The sequence below is a fragment of the Brachyistius frenatus genome, unplaced genomic scaffold, assembly GCF_029030835.1.
Source record: "Brachyistius frenatus isolate BFR_SWC_R1_liver_20210118 unplaced genomic scaffold, ASM2903083v1 Contig_66, whole genome shotgun sequence".
Classification (NCBI taxonomy): domain Eukaryota; kingdom Metazoa; phylum Chordata; class Actinopteri; family Embiotocidae; genus Brachyistius; species Brachyistius frenatus.
Window position 1 is genome coordinate 1,044,953 of NW_027210665.1, and position 19,092 is coordinate 1,064,044.

General features: G+C 41.3%; 1 protein-coding gene across 2 annotated transcripts in view; it reads right to left on the reverse strand.

Moving 5' to 3' along the window:
- The window catches only part of clybl (citrate lyase beta like), a 60,085-nt gene extending 47,429 nt beyond the window's left edge, over positions 1–12,656 (reverse strand). For both annotated transcript variants that reach the window (XM_069706931.1, XM_069706932.1), the window contains exon 1: positions 12,594–12,656. In XM_069706931.1, the coding sequence (XP_069563032.1) occupies positions 12,594–12,637 (44 nt within the window). In that variant the 5' untranslated portion in view covers positions 12,638–12,656. The remainder of the gene's footprint in view (positions 1–12,593) is intronic.
- Between the last annotated feature and the right edge of the window lie 6,436 nt (positions 12,657–19,092).

Sequence of the window (19,092 nt, forward strand, 5' to 3'; positions counted from 1 at the left end):
TAGGCCTTGTGGGCATTTTCACAGTGTAGGTCTGTAGCTGGGCGGGGGAAGAATCCAAAAGGAGAGAGAGGGGTCAATAGCCAGCAGACAAAACAGAAGTCAGCAATAGGCTTTGGACATTTAACACAACTGAGTAAATCTATTGTCTTATTGAAGGGTACGGAGCATAGGATAAGTTTTGCAGAGTGGTGTGCAGCTGCGAGTGTGTCTGTGTGATAATGCACATGTCTCTGGCCATGGGACAAGACAGGCACCCGAAAGCCACAGCTCAAACACCAGCAGCCCTTAACACGGTGTGTCTAATGCTCCTATTTAGTGTTTGGGGTGCAGTGGCGCGTGGCCTGAGGTTTTTGGGAGGGGAGCGTGGATAGCACCTAGCCTGACAGCTGTGCCCCAAACTGAAGACAAAAGCCAGAGGAAGTACCGCATCAGCGAAGATGGGACTAAAAGGGCACGGCAATTTGCTCTTGGTCTGGCCTATACTGCCGTCTGATTCAGCGCATCGTCCGCTATTCATGCTTAATATGGCCATATAGCAAACACTACTCTTCTATGCAGAGCTTAAGCTGGGAAGGCACCTTTAAACAATAGGAATAGGCATCATGTGGTACATTTAGATCAAAAGCTGAAACACAAACTACTAATTCATAACAGACTTTATTTCAAACAAACACAATGAACATGAACCGCCTTTTGTGCATCAGTCTTTTCGCTGGAGTTTATTTGTAATCCTTTGATAGGAGGGAGTCTCTTTGTCAATCGGTGTACATCAAAGATAAGCTAACTTAACATGCTGCTCGTGTTTGTGTGTCTACGGGCGCATGTACGTATTATAGTTTTTAACATTGCACAGCGAAAGAAAGCTTTTAATCTATTGATTCAGTAAGTTTGGGTAGCAGGTCACTGGCTAAACAAATGAACCAGTTGTGAGCATATAGGCGAAACATCTTAAGTCTAAAAATCGGGTTTGCGTTTGATGCATACCAAGTGGAGCATACAGTAGAACATAACCTACCTTCCTGTCGAGATTACGGACTAGATTTATTGCATTTTCATGAACACAGATCCTTTGGCTAACACTTTGTTTACGAAAGAGACCCCCAGCACATAACAAATGCTAGAAAAAAATTCTGAGGTTGGGGAGAAGTTATGTTGAATTTTAAATTAAAGGTTTAGAGGTGCTTCCATTTGTGGGCTGGGCTAACAGAAACAAAAGAGATAATAATTACTCTTTGGTTGTCACATCAGCTATTTGGTGTTTAAAAAAAAAAAGCCCCGCGTGAGAATTTTAACCCTTTTGAATGGTTTGTTTGATCTGAACACATGTTCCCAGATGGACGTCGTAGTAATTATTCCTGCGTATTAAAGGATAACATCTCTTTAACATCCACTGAAAACAAGTATTACATGGCAGTTGGAGTTCATTCTACTGCAAGGTGACCTGAGTTTGGTGTGAATAGATAGCGAGTTTGCTTTACTTGGATCTGGACAAGGCAGATAAAACATTACATGTAAACTGTGTATCGAGAGGTGCTCGCTCGAAGGGTGGTGCAGCCATTTCTGGCATCCAGATCAATAGCTATCCTGATAATAAAACGGAAAACTAAATATTTACAATTAGGTCTCGACATCAAAACAGGAAAACTATCCATCCTTTACATAAAAGAACTACCTTTATCGCCCCGGTGTTCATGCACAGAGAGAGAGAGAGGGATTGAACCGGCTCAAAAATATCCACTGGTTTAAATTAGACCATCAAACAGCTAGCTGCTGATTTGTTTCCTGTGTGTGTGCATGTGTGTATGGTGAACTGAGGGAGAGGACCGAGCAGGTTTCTGACCTCCCATGGGTGCAGAGAAGCGAGTGCAATGGTGTCAGTTCACTACACACAATATACGCAACCGTCCGAGCGTGTTTCATAATTAGATATACGACCTGCTGAAAGTAAATTAACAGGCCATTTTTCAAAATTGTTTGGAGGTGATGTCCAGTAAGGTGACCGTAATCCATTGGTATTTTGCAAAGTCAGCAAACACACTTAACTTTATCTACTATTTTGCCGTTTATGGTATAAAATGAAGCTTTATGGGACATAACATATGATGAAGTTGTGTTTGAGTAACAGATCCATGAGTTGAAAGTTTATCAGACCTTAAAAAAAACAGCGTACACTGCAGTTTATAATGCCCGGGTAAGATTTTAAAAATCTGGAAAAATTTGATCGCAACATAAACAGTAGAAATACTTCTTTGTTTTTCGAGCAGAGCTAAAGTTTGCCCGAATGCAACCTTCCTAATGATGCCTGATTGTTTATGGGGATTAGTGGCATTCTGCTAAGATTACCGTGCGACTGCTCAGTGACTTTCAGGGTAGAAGAAACGCCATTTAACCAAGATAAAGGTTTATTAGGTACACATGCAAACCAAATTCCTGCAAAAAGTCTGAGAAAAGCTCAATATGTCACTGCCCCTGTCAGACAGAGGTTAACTAACTATGATCATTTTTTAAGCAGTCTGAGATGGTGTTACTCTGGTTCAGCATTACATTATTGGTATGAAAGTAATGTCACTCTATGCATCGTCCCACCTCTTACTGTGCACTCAAAAGTCAGCGTTTGGCATTTAAAAGAAGTCAAATGGTACATAGCTGCTGTGCAAGAGTGTTGTGCTGCACAACACACATTCAGAAAGAACTCGAGAACAAGTTTTTATAGGCTGCCAAAGGCTAAACAGATGAGATGCAACATACAGGAAGGCTTTTTAAAAAGGGGCGTCTAACTTAAAGTAACCAAGCACAAAGTTTTCTGAATGAACTATCATAAAATCTTAATTTCTAGTAAGTAGCAGTAAGTCATTCGAGGCTCAATCTCTCACTTTCCCTTTTCTCCCTCTCATTAAGTGCTTTGCAATCTCAGTTTTCTGATAGCTGGGACACACAAATTGTTTGTTGTTGTGTTCTGCAGTTCTTGTTTTGTCCACAACTTGTTACATGCGTTATGACCCATTAACAGAATGGAAACCTGCTACATTGTACAACCTGTATATATTCCCATCACTGCAGCGCAACCTGACTATGTACTTGTTACAAAGAGCCTGGCGCGATGAAAAAGTGCAGACCCTCCTTTGTGAGAGTGGCTGTGTCCTTAGAGGGCATTAGTACAGGCATTATCTTGTTGTGCCAGACAGTTCAGTAGTAAACACCCTGGCAAAGGGCCTCGTAGTAAACTCTGATGGAACTGCAGAGTAGAGTCGGAGTGTTGTAGTCGTCCTGGCACGAAGATATGGGTCATGCGAGGCTGTCCTCTCCCTCACCCCGGCACCAGAGCCCAAACCCTGATGAGATTAGCCGGCCAGCCAGGCGCTCAGTGGTGGTAAAACACAAACACCACTGATTACGTGAACATTAAAGTCAGATCCCCTCACACTTCAGCTCGTATTCCCTTTAGGAGGGTCACAAGCGGGTTAGCGGAATGAGTGTGCCGCCATTTGCAACATATACGGCGAAACTGCCACTCTCTCGGCATGCGCAGTGGACCGCATAGATAGTAAACAAACACACGATTATCTTGTGATTAGCGATGATGTCATCAGAGATGCGTGCTATGACTTCCAATGCCGGGACAGTGACACAACTGTCTTACCGGAGTCTTCCAAATAAAGACCTTTACCTGAGGAAATGTGTCTATTATGGCCAGCTTGCCAACTTAGTTGTTGTTACCTCACAGAAATACGAAGCCAGGAGTTTGACATTTCCTTTCAGTGACTGCTTTTGTAGTACCTTGGCCACGGCGACTCTGTTAAATCGCTGCTAGAAATGGGATTAGGCAGGTTGGAATGCTAGGGTAATCACTCATTCAGCAGCAGGCAGGAGAAAAGGCCTCCTTAAGGAGAAGGGGTGGGTTTTATATAGCTGAGGTCTTTGATTACTGCCCCGTCTTAAAACCGCATCCGATGAGTAAAGACATGCACTGGTCCTCCCCCACATTTACTGGGAGAGTTGCCCTCCCGGGTTCCTGTAAATAAGTGATGTCACAGCGCTTAATGATGCCCAGACTAGACTCAACGAGGTCCTGAAAAAAAAAAAAAACCAACAACTACCAGCTTCATCACTACTGTTAGCATGCTGCCTTACCGTCATGTCAACAAGGTTATTAGTTGTGCACACTGTATCCTATCTCTCTGTGGGACTGCTGATGACGCAGCTGAAGTACGGAGCGGTGAACAGGATCGAGTGTATTCTCTCTAATTCCATGAAGCCAGTAAAGTTCCTCCTCTGGGAGAAGAAACATCGTCCTCATTTGAGGATCGACTGTTCTGTCAGTAATGAAGATGTTCAGATGCAGAGTGCACAGAAGAAGATGAAAAACAAATAGAGAGAGAGAGAGACTCTTTCTGAGCTTTCTCCTGTTCGGCCCGATGCAGACTGGTAGTGACAGTTGTTTCCAGTTGCTACATATAAAAGGGCCCATCATAAAGCCTGGCTAGAGGAAACAGGATAAGCGCTTGAGCCAAGGCAGTAAAAAGCTCTCTGGGAACTTGAAAGCCACACAAATGAAGTCTGCGTCTGCCATCTGGAAACAATAAACAAACAAAACCCAGCAGCCAAACAAACACCATGAATGGCAGAGGGGGAGCGAGAGTAAGAGAGAGAGAGAGAGAGAGAGAGAAATGGAATCAGACATTAAGAGTTTGAGAGTGTGAATGAGTGATGGGGAGAGGAGGGTGTCAATGTTAAAATGTGTGCAGCATGCATCATTAGCAGACGCTGACGGGAAGACAGACACGGAGACAACCCTTTGTATAAAACGTCCTTTGATGCCAGGGAGATGGCCCTGCTGTTTGAATGTGTGTGGTACCACTGAAACCTGGTTCTAATGAAGTGCAGTGCTAACAGGAGGCTGCCTGTCTGCGACCAGCACTGGAGACGGTGATGAGAAGTTATAAACCAGTCCCCATTTCAGCAAAATACCATAAAAGAAAATCAGGCACCTTTGCTCCCTGCCCAGACATATCAAAAATAGGATTTTCTCTGATTTTCTTCTTTCAAAAAAAAAAAAAAAAAAAGAAATTCAGAAGAAGCTGACTCCCTTTTATGGCTCTTTTTTTTACTGGAAGGTTTTGTGCGTTTATGATCATACTGCTGTTCAATTACAACGCAAGAAACTCTATAACTACAGGAATACTAAAGTTTTTTTTTAGAGTACATAGGGCTGATGGAACAAATGACACACTTTATTAATACTGAAACAAATACTACAATTTTGTCTGTCTAATTCAAGGAGGTGAGAAATAATCTCTCCTTCGATCTCTTTCTGTCTTAAACACAAACAAACAGTCGTGATGGTCCTTCACACACTTTCTCACCGTGACAAATCTAGTGATATATGATACATGCTCAGTTGCTTGGGTATCTTGGGCATTTTATGCACATTAGGGTACTAAAGTAACTTGTGCATTGCATTAGGTGTACTGTATGTCGAATCATGAACCCTGGTTGTGATAGTCATATTTGTTTAACAGCAATCTATTGACGTAAACTCAAGCACTTAGGGGCAGCAGCTGATGAACTGTAAATTACTCACTGATCATCAAGGTTGTAAAATGTCAAAATTGGCCGAGGTCCATCACAAGTGCCCCATAAAATGTCTAAAACTGATTCGGTGGTCAAGAAAACAAAGATGTGAGAAAAAAACTACACCTGAGCAGCTAATCGCAGTAAATATTTGGTTGTTTACCTAAACAATTAACCGGGTATCAAAATTGTCACCCATTGAAACAACTTATCAATTATTTGACTAATCTTAAAAAATGTAACGTAATTAACATAAAGCATTTGTTTTTAGTCTGTCACACACTGTGGTTTGTTTTTGTTTCACTGTTTACTGGCAAACGTTGCTATTATTTCTAGTATAAATAAATCACATTCTAATAATACTACTCGTTTCCCTGGTGACAAAATGTGTTTTACAAGAGGAAAAAGGATTTCTCTCAGCGGTATACAACTTTATCATGAGTGGGACTATTTTAACGAGGGAAATGCATGATCTAAAGCTTCACTTGGTAGTAGAAGGGGGAAAAAAACAACCTCAAGCTGCTCTCAGAGAGCTCATCACAAGGCGCACTGTCAACACTGACACCGAGGGGTTAAACCAAGAACTGCAGCCATGTGGCCGCAGCATGGACCCATGTACTGCTACAGATAGTCTCACCTATAGGTGCACACACGCTGAAGCACGTCAAGGCAGAATGACACACACACACACACACACACACACACACACACACACACACACACACACACACACACACACACACACACACACACACACACACACACACACACACACACACACACACACACACACACACACACACACACCCTGCTGTGTCTGGTTAACAAACACTCTACTATAAAAGCAGCCCTCTTACTCATTAGGGTGCTGTGTATCAGACAGGAAATGCTGGGTAAATTACACCTCATCGCCCTGGAACTAGCCGACCATCACCATGGCAATGAGCCAACCTCAGTGCCGTGAGAACACCAGAGCACCATCGTGGCAGAGGAAAAGGGGGACGGGACATGTTACCTTTTTGCCTGATAACTGATAAAAAAAAAAAAAATTTAAAAAAACTACCCAATAGCAGTAACGGAAACATTTCTGAGGTGTAAACTGAATCCAAATCTGTATCTTTTTAATAGCTCTCTGGCCTTTCAACAGAGAAGCTGACTCCAAACCTGGAAGCAATATCCTGCCCACACACACTTCATCTGCTACCCAATTAATGCTACATGGGCTAAACTGTAGCAGCCAAACACAGTCTTTATTAGAAATTGTTAGTCATGCCTACAGTAAATGCTTTAATACAGTTTCACAGGAAGGCTATCGGTACGTCCTACAAATTACAGATGTTCACCAAATGCCACATCAGGCTATTGACAGACACAAGCTAGCTGGCTTCCGCAAACAGAAGCACCCATTTAGTGTGAATTGAGTAAAATCAGGCCTTTTAATGTGTGATTTTATCTATCTGAACAGGACACTCAAGTATAGATTTACTCTGCGTGAACATAGCAAACATATTTTGTTTTAACACTTAAGTGTGTTCATGTGGAGGTAGCCAAGGTAACCAAATTTGGTACTAAAAGATAAGGCATTTTTTTAATACTTGGAAGTATTGAAGCGTTGCCATAAAAAGTACTGAAGTACTTGTTCCCCAGCCATATTCACTGACCAAATATATTATGCTCATTATATGGAGCTCTAGATAAAGGATAAGTAGCATGGACAACTATACAGCAGAAACCTATGACCCCCAACAAAAGTAAACCACTGTTGAATTAAATGCATTTTCAGCAGAGGCTTTAACACCTATAGTTATTGCATTAGTCTTTAGAATGATCATTTCGTCGCAGCACATGCATTGGCTCACATCTGTAAAAAGCAAAAACACAACACATCCCACTTGTGTTGTCAGTAAAAACAGAGGATATTTCCCCAGTTTATCATTTAATCCGACCACCACACTCAAACCCTTAACCATATAAACCACCCGTTAGCCAAGTCCACCCCATGTTTCTAGAACAAAATTCTTTTGTTGCATTGTTCACACATTCCTCCCTGGCCGTGTTTACACAGATGCAATTCCATGTGTGCTCCGGGGTCGTAAGGAGTCCTACTCCGAAGCTGAAGATGTGCTGTTGATCAAAGGCTTCAGTGCTCGAGCAGGGACACTTGTTTTGGTTGTGCTTTTTTTTTTCCCCCTTTCTCTATGGGGATACAGGTTGCCATATCCATCTGTTGGCCGTATGGATCCACCTTGGTCGGTGCTGGGACAAGTGTAGGCCTCTCTTTCCCTGCCATCCCACACTGCTCTCTCAGCCCTGTTTACTCAGCTGGTCCCCACGCCAGAGCTTTGTTTTCACTCAGCAACATGTGTTAACTTAATGCTCTGTAACAGATTTCAAAGGCAAGCTTAGCTGGGTCAACAACAGGTAATAGAGCGATTTATTGATTCCTCGGCTCAGAAAAGCCAAAGTGCCAAAAAAAAGTACTTTTGTAGACACCGGTGAAACAGGGAGTGATATTGTAGAGTAGATTTACTTAAACATGTATTTTGCTGGTGTTGTTTAATTCAGCGTGATAAAAAAAAATAATAATAATTTGATGTCACAATCCTTGAGACTGAATGAAAAAAAAAAAAAGTTTTTAAAATACATTGTTGCCCACATTTTGGTACAGTGAGCCAATGACCAAGAAAACATCAAGAAAAAGATCAAATAAATAATTAAACGGTTAAATAAGGGTGAAGGGTTTGAGGTTACTTTGCCAACCTGCTCACCCTCCCCTAGCTGCAGAATTTGGTTACACAGTCCCCACGGTTGTTTTCTTGCTTGATTGGATTATGGCCACACACCTTAAGCTCAGCTTCCACCACCAATCAATGAGGAAATGAGGTGTCAACACTCTGGTGTTTATTCAGCACTCGTTTATTTTTCTATCGGAAGCCAAAGAAAGCTCGGCCACAGAGGACACCAGATGAGCAAAGGGATTTTCATTAAGCATTTAGAATTATCACATTAAAACAAGGGTTTTGTGGTGTGTGACCGCTAATTATGTGTTCAAATAATGTTAAATTTTGTCATTTTTCTATATTCGCATTTCATGAAAATTCCTCCAGTATAGAGTATATAGTTTAAATGGAAATTACGCAATTTACTGTGAAATATAATTTGTTGATAATGACACATTGTACTAATGTTAAGAGTGTATAATATTACAGATTTATATTAAAATTCTGTCTTGTTTTTAATCTTTTCTTTTACAACTGAGAAGATGAGGCTTTTAAACTCCTGGCTGTGCATCCATATGACCAAGCTAAAAGAACGGGTAATGGGGAAGACACCAGGAAGTCTGTAATGCTTCCAGTCAGCATGAAGTGCCATCAAAATAAAATTCTGCACAGTAGCTGCCGCTAAGAACAACTGGGCCAATTGAAAATTCCACTCCAAATGTAAGGCAAATGCCACTTTATAAACATTATAGCATGCCTGCCAAGTGTCTGCACTGCTTTATGCCCCTTCTCTTAATTGAAAACGTTATAGGGGTGCATTACACTTAGGGTTTTTATAAGCTGTGCTATAAAGCCCTAGCAGGCCCTGAGAGGGGAAACTGCCCATTAACTTATAAGGTCCAGGCCTTGGCTCTCTTAATTGACAACCTCTAGGCTACTTTCATCACTTGTCGACTTCATAGCGGCAGTCAATGCTTCCTCCAGGATGCTGTTGCATCTTTGACACGAGGGTGTTTGTGACAAAGAGCAGTCTGCCGCCAATGCCAGGGCGAGGGCTCTAGGCTGTCCATAAAACAAGCACACACATTCCTCTCCAAGCTGCAGCCATCTGAGAGGACTGCATTTAACCATTACGGTACTGCTTCCCACAAAACAACCACTCTATAGAGAAAATCCTACATGAATCCCAATAGGCATGTAGACTTTTTATGTGCTCATACTGTGCACATTTTACAGCGCATACCAGACAAATAATAAGAATAATTAATTTAATTTAGCACGAGAAAATATTTTATTTTTAATCTGTTAAGGCTATCCCCACAAGCGTAAAAAGACAAGACACACACTAACACTCACACCAGAGTGGCGTGACAGTCACTTCACACTCTAATTTGGCAGGATCATCAGCTTTGTGCCTCTGGAAATTCATGTGCCTTGAATTAGAGCCACATGTCACAATGTTGCTGACCAGAACAGACACATTACTTGAATATTAAACACACTTAAGTTCTTCGTAACAAACATTCAAACTGTTTGAAGTTTCTCATTACACCTCCTGTGAGACTTGAGTGATAATTTAAAGGTAGAAGAGCGCTACAGGCATCTGTTATGAAGACTCGAGGCCTCATCTTGCAGAGATGCACTGAAGACTGACATAGATGTAAGCATTTGTAGCACTGCAGCAATTTAGTGTTGCAATTGAAAAAGGTTAGGGGACTTACAAGAGATTTTGGAAATGATGGTGAAAATCAAAAGAGCAAATTGTAAGACAATATAAATGAAAAGAAAGTTTGCCATAGCGTTCATATTTATTGTCGGTCTCAATCTGCCGTGTTTTACGGCAATACTGATTTATTTACTTTTTTGCCACATGAGCACTGGGACTCTAAGGATGGGTGTTTTCTCATCAGCTGTTAAGACTGATTGCCATGAACGTTTGCACGAATATTCATGGTACCCAGAGGATGAAGCCTGGTGACTTTGTTGGTCATCTGACCTTTTTCTGCTGTGCCAGGCAACTAAATGGTTAACATTTTTTTTTTTTTTTTTTTTTTTTTAGGGAAATGCCACACCTGTAGGAGGGACTCCACTATTTATTCAATGACACACAACTGAGTTAGCCTGATGCTTCTGTATCAGATGCACAACCAATGAAATATTACCATCTTTCCAAATGTAACATTCCCATTAACCCAAACTGATCTTTGTTTCATGTTAGCTCGGTAATGTTAGAACGCTAACCTGTAAAACTAAGATGGAGGTGAAAAACTTTAACTGCTAAACATAAATATGTTAGCATTGTCACCGTAAGCATGTTAAAGTTAGCTTTTAGCTCGAAGCACTGCTGTGCCTCAGTGCAACCAGCGCTCCTATAGACTCGTGATCTTCTTATATAACGTCCGAATGGAAATTGTTGGTATTTTATCCGCCCCATTACATCCACAAGGTGAGATTAAACATTAGGAACCCTACCACTACCAGAAGAACAAAGCAATACAACTCAACATCCCCCCAAAATCATTTTTCTAGAATAAACAGGGTTGAATCCACAACCATTTAAAATTCATTCAACACTATAAAAACTTGATGAACAACTTTTATTGTATTTATTGCAGAGCTGATGTGTTAGACAAGTGATTCCCAAACTGGGATCGCAAAGGCTCCCCCTAGTGGTACATGACTGCCTTGCTGTAAGCAGTGGTGCAGCCTACATAATAAGCAGGTATACCCACAAAGAAAGTCTCAGGATGTCCCACTTAAAAGTGATATATAAGTATACAATATAGTTTTGTGACATAACTTTTACTTTAGTGATTTTGTTTTGCAAATGCTGGGAGAGATGCCAGCTTTCATGCTTTTGGTCAGTGTGTTACGCTGCCCCGTTGCCAAAATGTAACTCCCATGAAATAAAGAGAAAGTTTCAAAATGGCATCTTTGAAGAAAAAAAAAGAGCAAAACAGCAGGAGAGAGTCTAACCAACAGGCTTTTTTGACATTTCAGCATCAATATTGGTCCATAAAAATTACAGCTAATTCTCTACTCATGTGTCCTCAAACCACAGCTTAAAAGGAGGGTGCAACAAGATGATGTCATTAAAAATAGGGATGGGTCATTATTTTTGAATCGTCATTGAAATATAAAAAAATGGATTAGGATATAGGACTACTGTCCTTCCCCATTTCCCATGTTTTTTTTTACTGGCACCTGGTTGTGCAAGTGACTCTGTGTCCATGTGTGACCCGGAAATATTGACAGAAATATGACATTTGTCATCGTTACACATAGGCACAGTTTTCATTGTTTAAGAAATCCTTTTTAAAGTAATGAAAAGATTTCAATCAACTACACAAACAGCAAACTTGAGCTGATCAATAACATGCATTTGTGGTGGGCCTGTTCTTGTTTTATGGGATTTTGCTTCCCCAAACACACTATCTCTCCTGCTGGACTGTTTAAAGGGGTCATTTACCGAAGGCGGGCTACAACCTGGGACAGCTCGCAACTCCATTACAGGGCCAACACAGAAAGACTGACAACCATTCACACTGGCATCTACACCTACAGCCAATTTATAATCGTCATTCAACCTAGCAGACGTATCACTGGACCGTGAGAAGAAGTCAGTGTCCAGACAGAAACCATGAAGGCACAGGGAGAACATGCAAACTGCAGAAAGGCCCCAAACTCAACCTGTAGCTGGGAGAAATATCAGTATTTTATCGCATCATGATACGAGACTAGATATCACCTTTGAGTGCTGTAACGTCATATGGCATTATTGCTGTCTTTTACTTGTTTTGAAGGCTTGCAATACAGTAAAGTGACGTCATTTTCTGAAGCTTACCAAGACCGTCCCATCAATCCATCTGGTCTGCTGTAGTAAATGCATGTTTGCTTCTGAAACAGCAGCCCCGTGTTGTTCGTATTTCGCATTTTAAGGCTATTTCTCGATTAAACTAGTGAGTTTTATGTGGTGTAATAAACTGCAGTGGGAAGTGTTCTTCGGTAAATGGTGGTAAATGGCCTGAGAAGTTTGGGAACCTTTGTGTTCGACGAGTCGTTTTAGCACGGTGTACCGAGTAAACTTGTAAATGCCTGTTTATAGCGATCATTAAGACTATAAATGAATTAAAAACAACAACAAAAAAACAGAAAGAGGTGGACTGTATTGACAGAAATGCTGAGTCCCGCTAACATCTAAAATGAGCGTCGGTACATTTTAGCGGGTGATGTTTTTTCTACGGGACACGGAGCAAATGCATCACAAATGAGAGAGCGAGGAGAAGACATGAACTGACTTACTGTGGAAGAAGTCGTTTCACTGCTCGGGTAATGTGCGCCGCCATGTTCCCCGATGACGCGCTAAAAAAATAAATAAAAAAATAAAAAAAAAACCGGAGCAAGAAACAATTGGTCGCTTATGAAGTTCCCACGTGAAGAACGAGGCGTGTGATTGGCCACAGCGCGGAGAGGGGCGGGGCGCTGGGCTGGCGCCAGCACATGGGTAGGTAAACAGTTGATGCTGTTGTGGAGATGGGGAGCAACGGAGAGCAGCGGCTGAAACAGTTGTGATTGAATGTACACCGTATCAAAATGTAATTTAAAAGATATCAGTTACTTATAAATCAAAAGTAAGCTTTTTCCTAATAAATGGTCTCGTCGTCCATGTCCGTACTTTTTGAGAGAGAAGAAACAGAGACAGGGAGAAGCTTGCAACGCAGAGAAACGGGAGACATAAAAAAAAAAAAAGGGAAAAAAGAAAAGAGATTTGACCACAAGGCACGTCACCCCAGGAGTTGTCTCTCACAGCAGTGGTGAATTACTACTACTACCATCAGCCAGATCCAAGTGTGGTGCACAAATGACACGCAGTATTTGCCATGATTAAGTCAGCAGGGGTTTTTCTCCAAATGTCAGCATTCAGAAGACAGCCATTGGGTTGTGTTTGTATTTAAAATGTGAATGCCTTCATAAGTCCAGCAGACTTATGAAGGCTGTGTTTGGCTGGAGAGCCAAATGTATCCGGTTGCAGGTTTTGAGAAGAAATGGAGGGAAGGACGCAAAGTCCACGATGAGTTGATGACTTGGTCTTACTTCAGTGGACATTTTTTTTTACCAGGTTTTGATGAAATAACAAAACAAATAATGATGTTTTTTTTTAATCAGCTTTCCCCCATTAATTTGCGCACAGATCAGAAAGTTTACAGCTTAAAAACTGATAACTTCATTCATTAAATATGTTGTTACAAATTGAATCACTGGCTTTTGTCTGCCACTTCTCCATTCTTTGTTGTTTATTGGGAATTACTTGTTAAAGGCCTTCAGGAACTGTTATTATATTTACAATACATATATGCAACCTGTGATGAGTGTTGAATGTACACTTCTTGACATTAAATGGTCAAAGGCCAAAAAGGCTGGAAACCACTGTTATATCGTAGCATTGCTATTATTTATGCTCCTGGTTATTTTTGACTGCATAAATGCTTTCTCTCTTTCTCAAAGGCTTATAACTCATGTAAAACATATTTTAACACAAATGATAGAAAATGACTGCTGCACCTCAGTCACACCTGATAGTACCTGTACTTATAGATCAGTCCATTCCTTTTTTTTTTGTCCAGTAAATTTGACATAAATTGTATTTTTAAATATAGATTGTGACTCTCAACAAAGAGGGATTATGTGCGCATCCATTCCTACATGAGATAAAAATGCAGTGGAGTTGGAAAATTCCATCCATGGGTTACTTGGAAACTACTTCTTTCCCTCCCCCTTCTGTTCATCGAACACAATTGTTGTCTACTAATCCAGTTTTGATAGCATTTGGCACACTTTCTTTGGATCACAGCAAGATGCTCAACTTCCATTCTGGTCTCCCCTAGGAACCTCTGAGCCCAAGAAAGCAGCCGACACCAGGTCGCGCCAGAGCAGGGGGGTTCTCTGTGTCCTCATAAAGCACAGAAAATTATTTTTTGATTCAAGTCACCCCTTGCCCCATGCACACACACACACACACACACACACACACACACACACACACACACACACACACACACACACACACACACACACACACACACACACACACACACACACACACACACACACACACACACACACACACACACACACACACACACAGAGAGAGAGAGAGGGAGAGAGATGTGCACAAGCTCATCAGTTTGGCAGCTAATTCCAGATATATGCTGAATATGTGTTTATTCTTGTCAGTCTGTTATGTTGTTGAATGTTGCAATCACCTAATGACCCCCCTGTAAGGCAACAGAATATAAAATATTATGTCAAAGGAGAAAGCCGTTTGCCTTTGTCCCCCTCTGCACTCGCCCATCCAAATAGACAATGCATCACTAGGCCTTGATGCCTCAGAAGTCTGGGTTCATTAAAATCTTGAACGAGTGCCAAAGCTGTAGTCATAGATAAAAGGAATATGAAAGGATAACAAAATTTATGGATGGCAAGTCACCACCTCACCCTGGCATTTATAATAAACAAATGGTTTCTGTTTCCAATTTAAATTTCTCATTATACTGTGACTTTTGGAAAATGTGTTTTGATTTACCAACATTTTATCTGAAAAACTGTATAATTGATTAGATTTACATGGCTCTGATTTTAATGCTGATCGGCTGCCTTCCCCGGCAGCCCCCACCCTTAGCCCAACACTCACCCAAAAAAGAGCCTGATCTGAACAGCTCCTGAGGCACATTAACATCATATAAAACAAACCTACATATCAAACAGGTCTTTCTGATAAAATAATTGGTTTAAACGGGCAGAATCCAATTCATCCCTTTGAAAGAAACCTCTCTGAGGGCACCAAAAAAAAATAAATTGTGAGATAGACTTCACAGCCCAAGTGAGATGGACATCAATGCAGTGTGCCAGCAATGGCTATATTAACCCATGGCTAAATCCCATCACACAAATGTCAGTGTATCCGTTATGAAACCATGACATTTAGATCCAAGGTCTCCATTGTGGTTTTAGAGGGAGCTGATGTTTGTCCATTCTTCGCATCCATCAAACCGGCACACAGCCTCACAGCCTCACAGCCAACTGTACTCTAAACATAGAAAGGTTAAAGATCATAAGGCTTTATGTATCTGATTCAATTGCATAATACATTTTTTATGACAGCACAATCAATTTCTTTTTGGCGGGGATAATAAAAGACAAAACACAATATTTTACCTATTTATCAAATGAGTTCTTTGATCTTAAGAATGATCAATGTGTAAACAAAGATTTGGATTAATAAACATGACAATTTGAAAAAGACTCAATGGACAGTTATTTCATAAAATAAAATAAAACAATCCCTTCCCTTTCTTTTGAAGCCATTTATTTAAATTGTTAAACATTGCTGATTATATTTGTGATTTATAATGAGTATAAGTACTAAAAAAACATTGGTTTTGCCTGAAACAGAACATTTCATAATACAATTTTGGGTAGCACAGTGCACTGAATCTAGATATTGCAGTGCACATTTTGTAAAGAAAAAAATTATTAAAATTATCATGAATCACATGTGAATCACATAACTGAATAACATATTCAGCAGCTCTACTATTTCTGAGACCTGGCAACATTTGACATACTCTGACTAATTTACCCCCAGACATCACCACTATCACCACAACACACCAGGACGGGTCCAATCTGACACACTACGACCGCTCACGAGTCATCTGCAATGAGGAGCAAAAAACACATTTAAGAACTGGACAACGTGTCAAAAAGCTCTCATGTTAAGAGGGCAACACCTATGAGCCACTTGCCTGAGAAGCACGAGATGTTTAATTATTGCCTCTTTACATTAGCTTGGACTTCCCCCCCTCGGGCATCATATCGGGGGTCAGGCTGTGGGGTGGCGAGGGGGGAAAGAGGGCCGAGACTGGTGGAGATGGTGAACAGGAATAAAAACCCCTTCATTACGAGGTCTCTCTCTCCCTTACTCTCGGCCTCTCTCTCCTACGAACGGCAGTCCAGATCAGGAATTACAAATGATATCATGACAATTTTTCATGCTCTTCAAACCAGTGATGTTTTACCGACTCATTTGCTATGATACCTTGTTACGGATCCAGCTGTGAATCAGGGACGTGTCATGGGGCTAGAAGCCCACCTCCTGCTGAGCCTGGCCAATGACCTGGAAGGCAATAGGGGATGCCAGTGCCTGCAGCATGTGCTGCACTGACAAAGCAGCAGGGCACCGTCAAAAACCCTCTCATACAAACTTTGCAGATCACTCCGTTTTTAACAGATGAGTAAGCACTGGTGCTGACTTTTTTTTCTCTGGCCTAACACGCAGTTTATGGATTTCCCTTCACAAGCGTGTGGTTGCATAGCAAAACCCTTGCCCACAAGGGGAATAGTGTAGTGGTGGATCTGGGGTAGATGGGTGCAGATAGCATGTGGCAGGGTCACTGCGCAGGTTAAGCAACAATTCAGTTGAGTGCCCATAAAGGAAGTGGAGTGTGCTTGGAAAAGACCAGCACACCAGCTAAAGAGGCCGCACAATTCAGATTAAACGTTGGCCTTTGAACTGAAATTGCTGCAACCTCGCAACTCATTCAGCAGCGTATGTGTATGGACTTTAACATGAGCAAATGTTTGTGAATATTTCTTATCTTTGTTACAAAAACCAGATCACTGGTTTCATTTTAGAGAGATTTCTCTAAACGCACATTGATCCACAACAACATGGTGTAATTCAAAGAGACAAACAAGCAACCTAATCCATTCATTAGTTTTTGTGATCATCAACAGGAATTCAATGAGGTTAAAGTTGTTTGGGTTTCCAGATGAGAGCCCTCACGCAATCCCAGGCCCTGATGACTTCTGCATTACTAAAATGATGCTGCCAGGACTGATGGAGCTGAGAGTGTCAGGAGGCATTAGTCTTCACAGCCCAAAGCTGGTGGACAAAACCAGACTGCGGCCCCTGACCAATCCACCAGCAGGTTACTGACCCAGCAATCATGAGCAAAACAGGAACAGAGGGAAGGAGCAGGGCTATAAAAGAAAGAAAAACCTTAAGGAAAACTGATGAGACAAAAAAATGAATATGTAATAACTTTAAGAGAAAAGGCGGGGAACCAGAGAAGGAAAGAAACATTTGGAGTCTTGGACTTTACTGCATGTTACCCAAATCACAGGAAATGGTTTTAAGGGCTTTTTTCCTGTTGGGTTCATTCTGATTCTCCCTCTCTCACTTCATTTAACTGAATTAATGAGCAGGTCCAGCAGGACCTCGGAATATTAACTTCTTGGTTATTTTGATGAGGGATTGAGCGTCTGTGTTTCAGGTCATTACGTAACAAATAAACATGTACTTTTATTACTTATAAATGAATGCCACTCTGTAAAACCTCTTTGGATAAAATATTGCACGAATATAAAATGCAAAATTACCAAAAACAGATGAACATTATCAATGAGACCTTTCGGGCTGTATATGGATGTAGGCTTATGAATGAATGAATGTTCCCATGGTCCTCCTCTCAGTGCGCTAACACTGAACAAACAGAGTGGGTTGGTGGCCTCGCAACGCGACACAGGCTGACTGAGGAACACCTACATCATAGAGGAACTAAAGCTGTGTACACATAGTTCACCTCAGGACAGACCTGCTTCCTGCACGATGTCAATGCCGGACTCCCTCTGTGCACTCTGTCAAATGCACCTCTGTGATGGTACAGTAGACAGTGTTTCCATTGCACGCTGTGGGCTATATCATGCAGGATACCGTATTGGAGCTGTGACAGCAGTTCAAAATGTGGTGCTTTTGTTTAGCAGCGAAACCCAGGGGCAAGAATATGCACGCTTATTTCCATATGTTGTGCATCCCTTCCGATTTATGAAATGATATGAGTTCATTCATTATTCATATTGGTAGTGCAGTTATTACCATTTTCCCATCAGGATTGCCACTGACACCATATTATTATGAAGTCACAGTTCGCCCAAGGCATTACTACTGCTGTGAAAAGTGGTCACATTTGACTAGTTAGCATGGGCATGCAGAACACTCGAGACAAGCACTAAATGCCATACAAGTGACCCGTGAATTTTTAATACGGGCAAAGTGGTGACAATAAGACAAGTGACAGGAAAGAAAAATGACTTAGGGACTGAATATTACTGAGGCACGCTCTGCTTAAAAACTCCCGTCTGAGTCGCGTTAATACTGAGCCCATAATGGCACAACAGCTTCAGCACCTCCAGCCATTAAACTCAATCTTAATGCAGTCCAGGTCCAGACTGTACTGTAGTCACACCAGGACCCAATGTGGGATCAGCAGTTTCCATTTGTAGATGTCACACTTTTACTCAGCTAAATTCTTTTTTAAAAATGAATAAGAATTTCACGACACAGCACACTTAGTTGTAAGCTAATTTGTCACAGGCTTATCAAGGCCTATTCATCACTGATCTAGTAATTACGAGAATGAGCTACAGGATAACCCCCCCTTTGTCCCCCCCCCTGTCTATTCTCCCCCCAGCGATGGTCAGCCTGTAAAACCAGAATGTGTTGGCACCTTTATGATATAAATACTCACACACCCTGGGCATAAGAAAGCTGTCAACAGAACATTTGTTTTCCATTTTTCACCACCCAAAGCACTTCAGTCTGAGGAGGAAAAAAAGGAGACAAGGCGTTAAAAATGTACCGCAACACTAACTATTTTGCCCTTTGGTGAATTTTGGTGCTTAAACAGATGGGGCTTGAATTGGTTCCTTTTTTATTTAGTGTAACAGGATCGTCTGAATT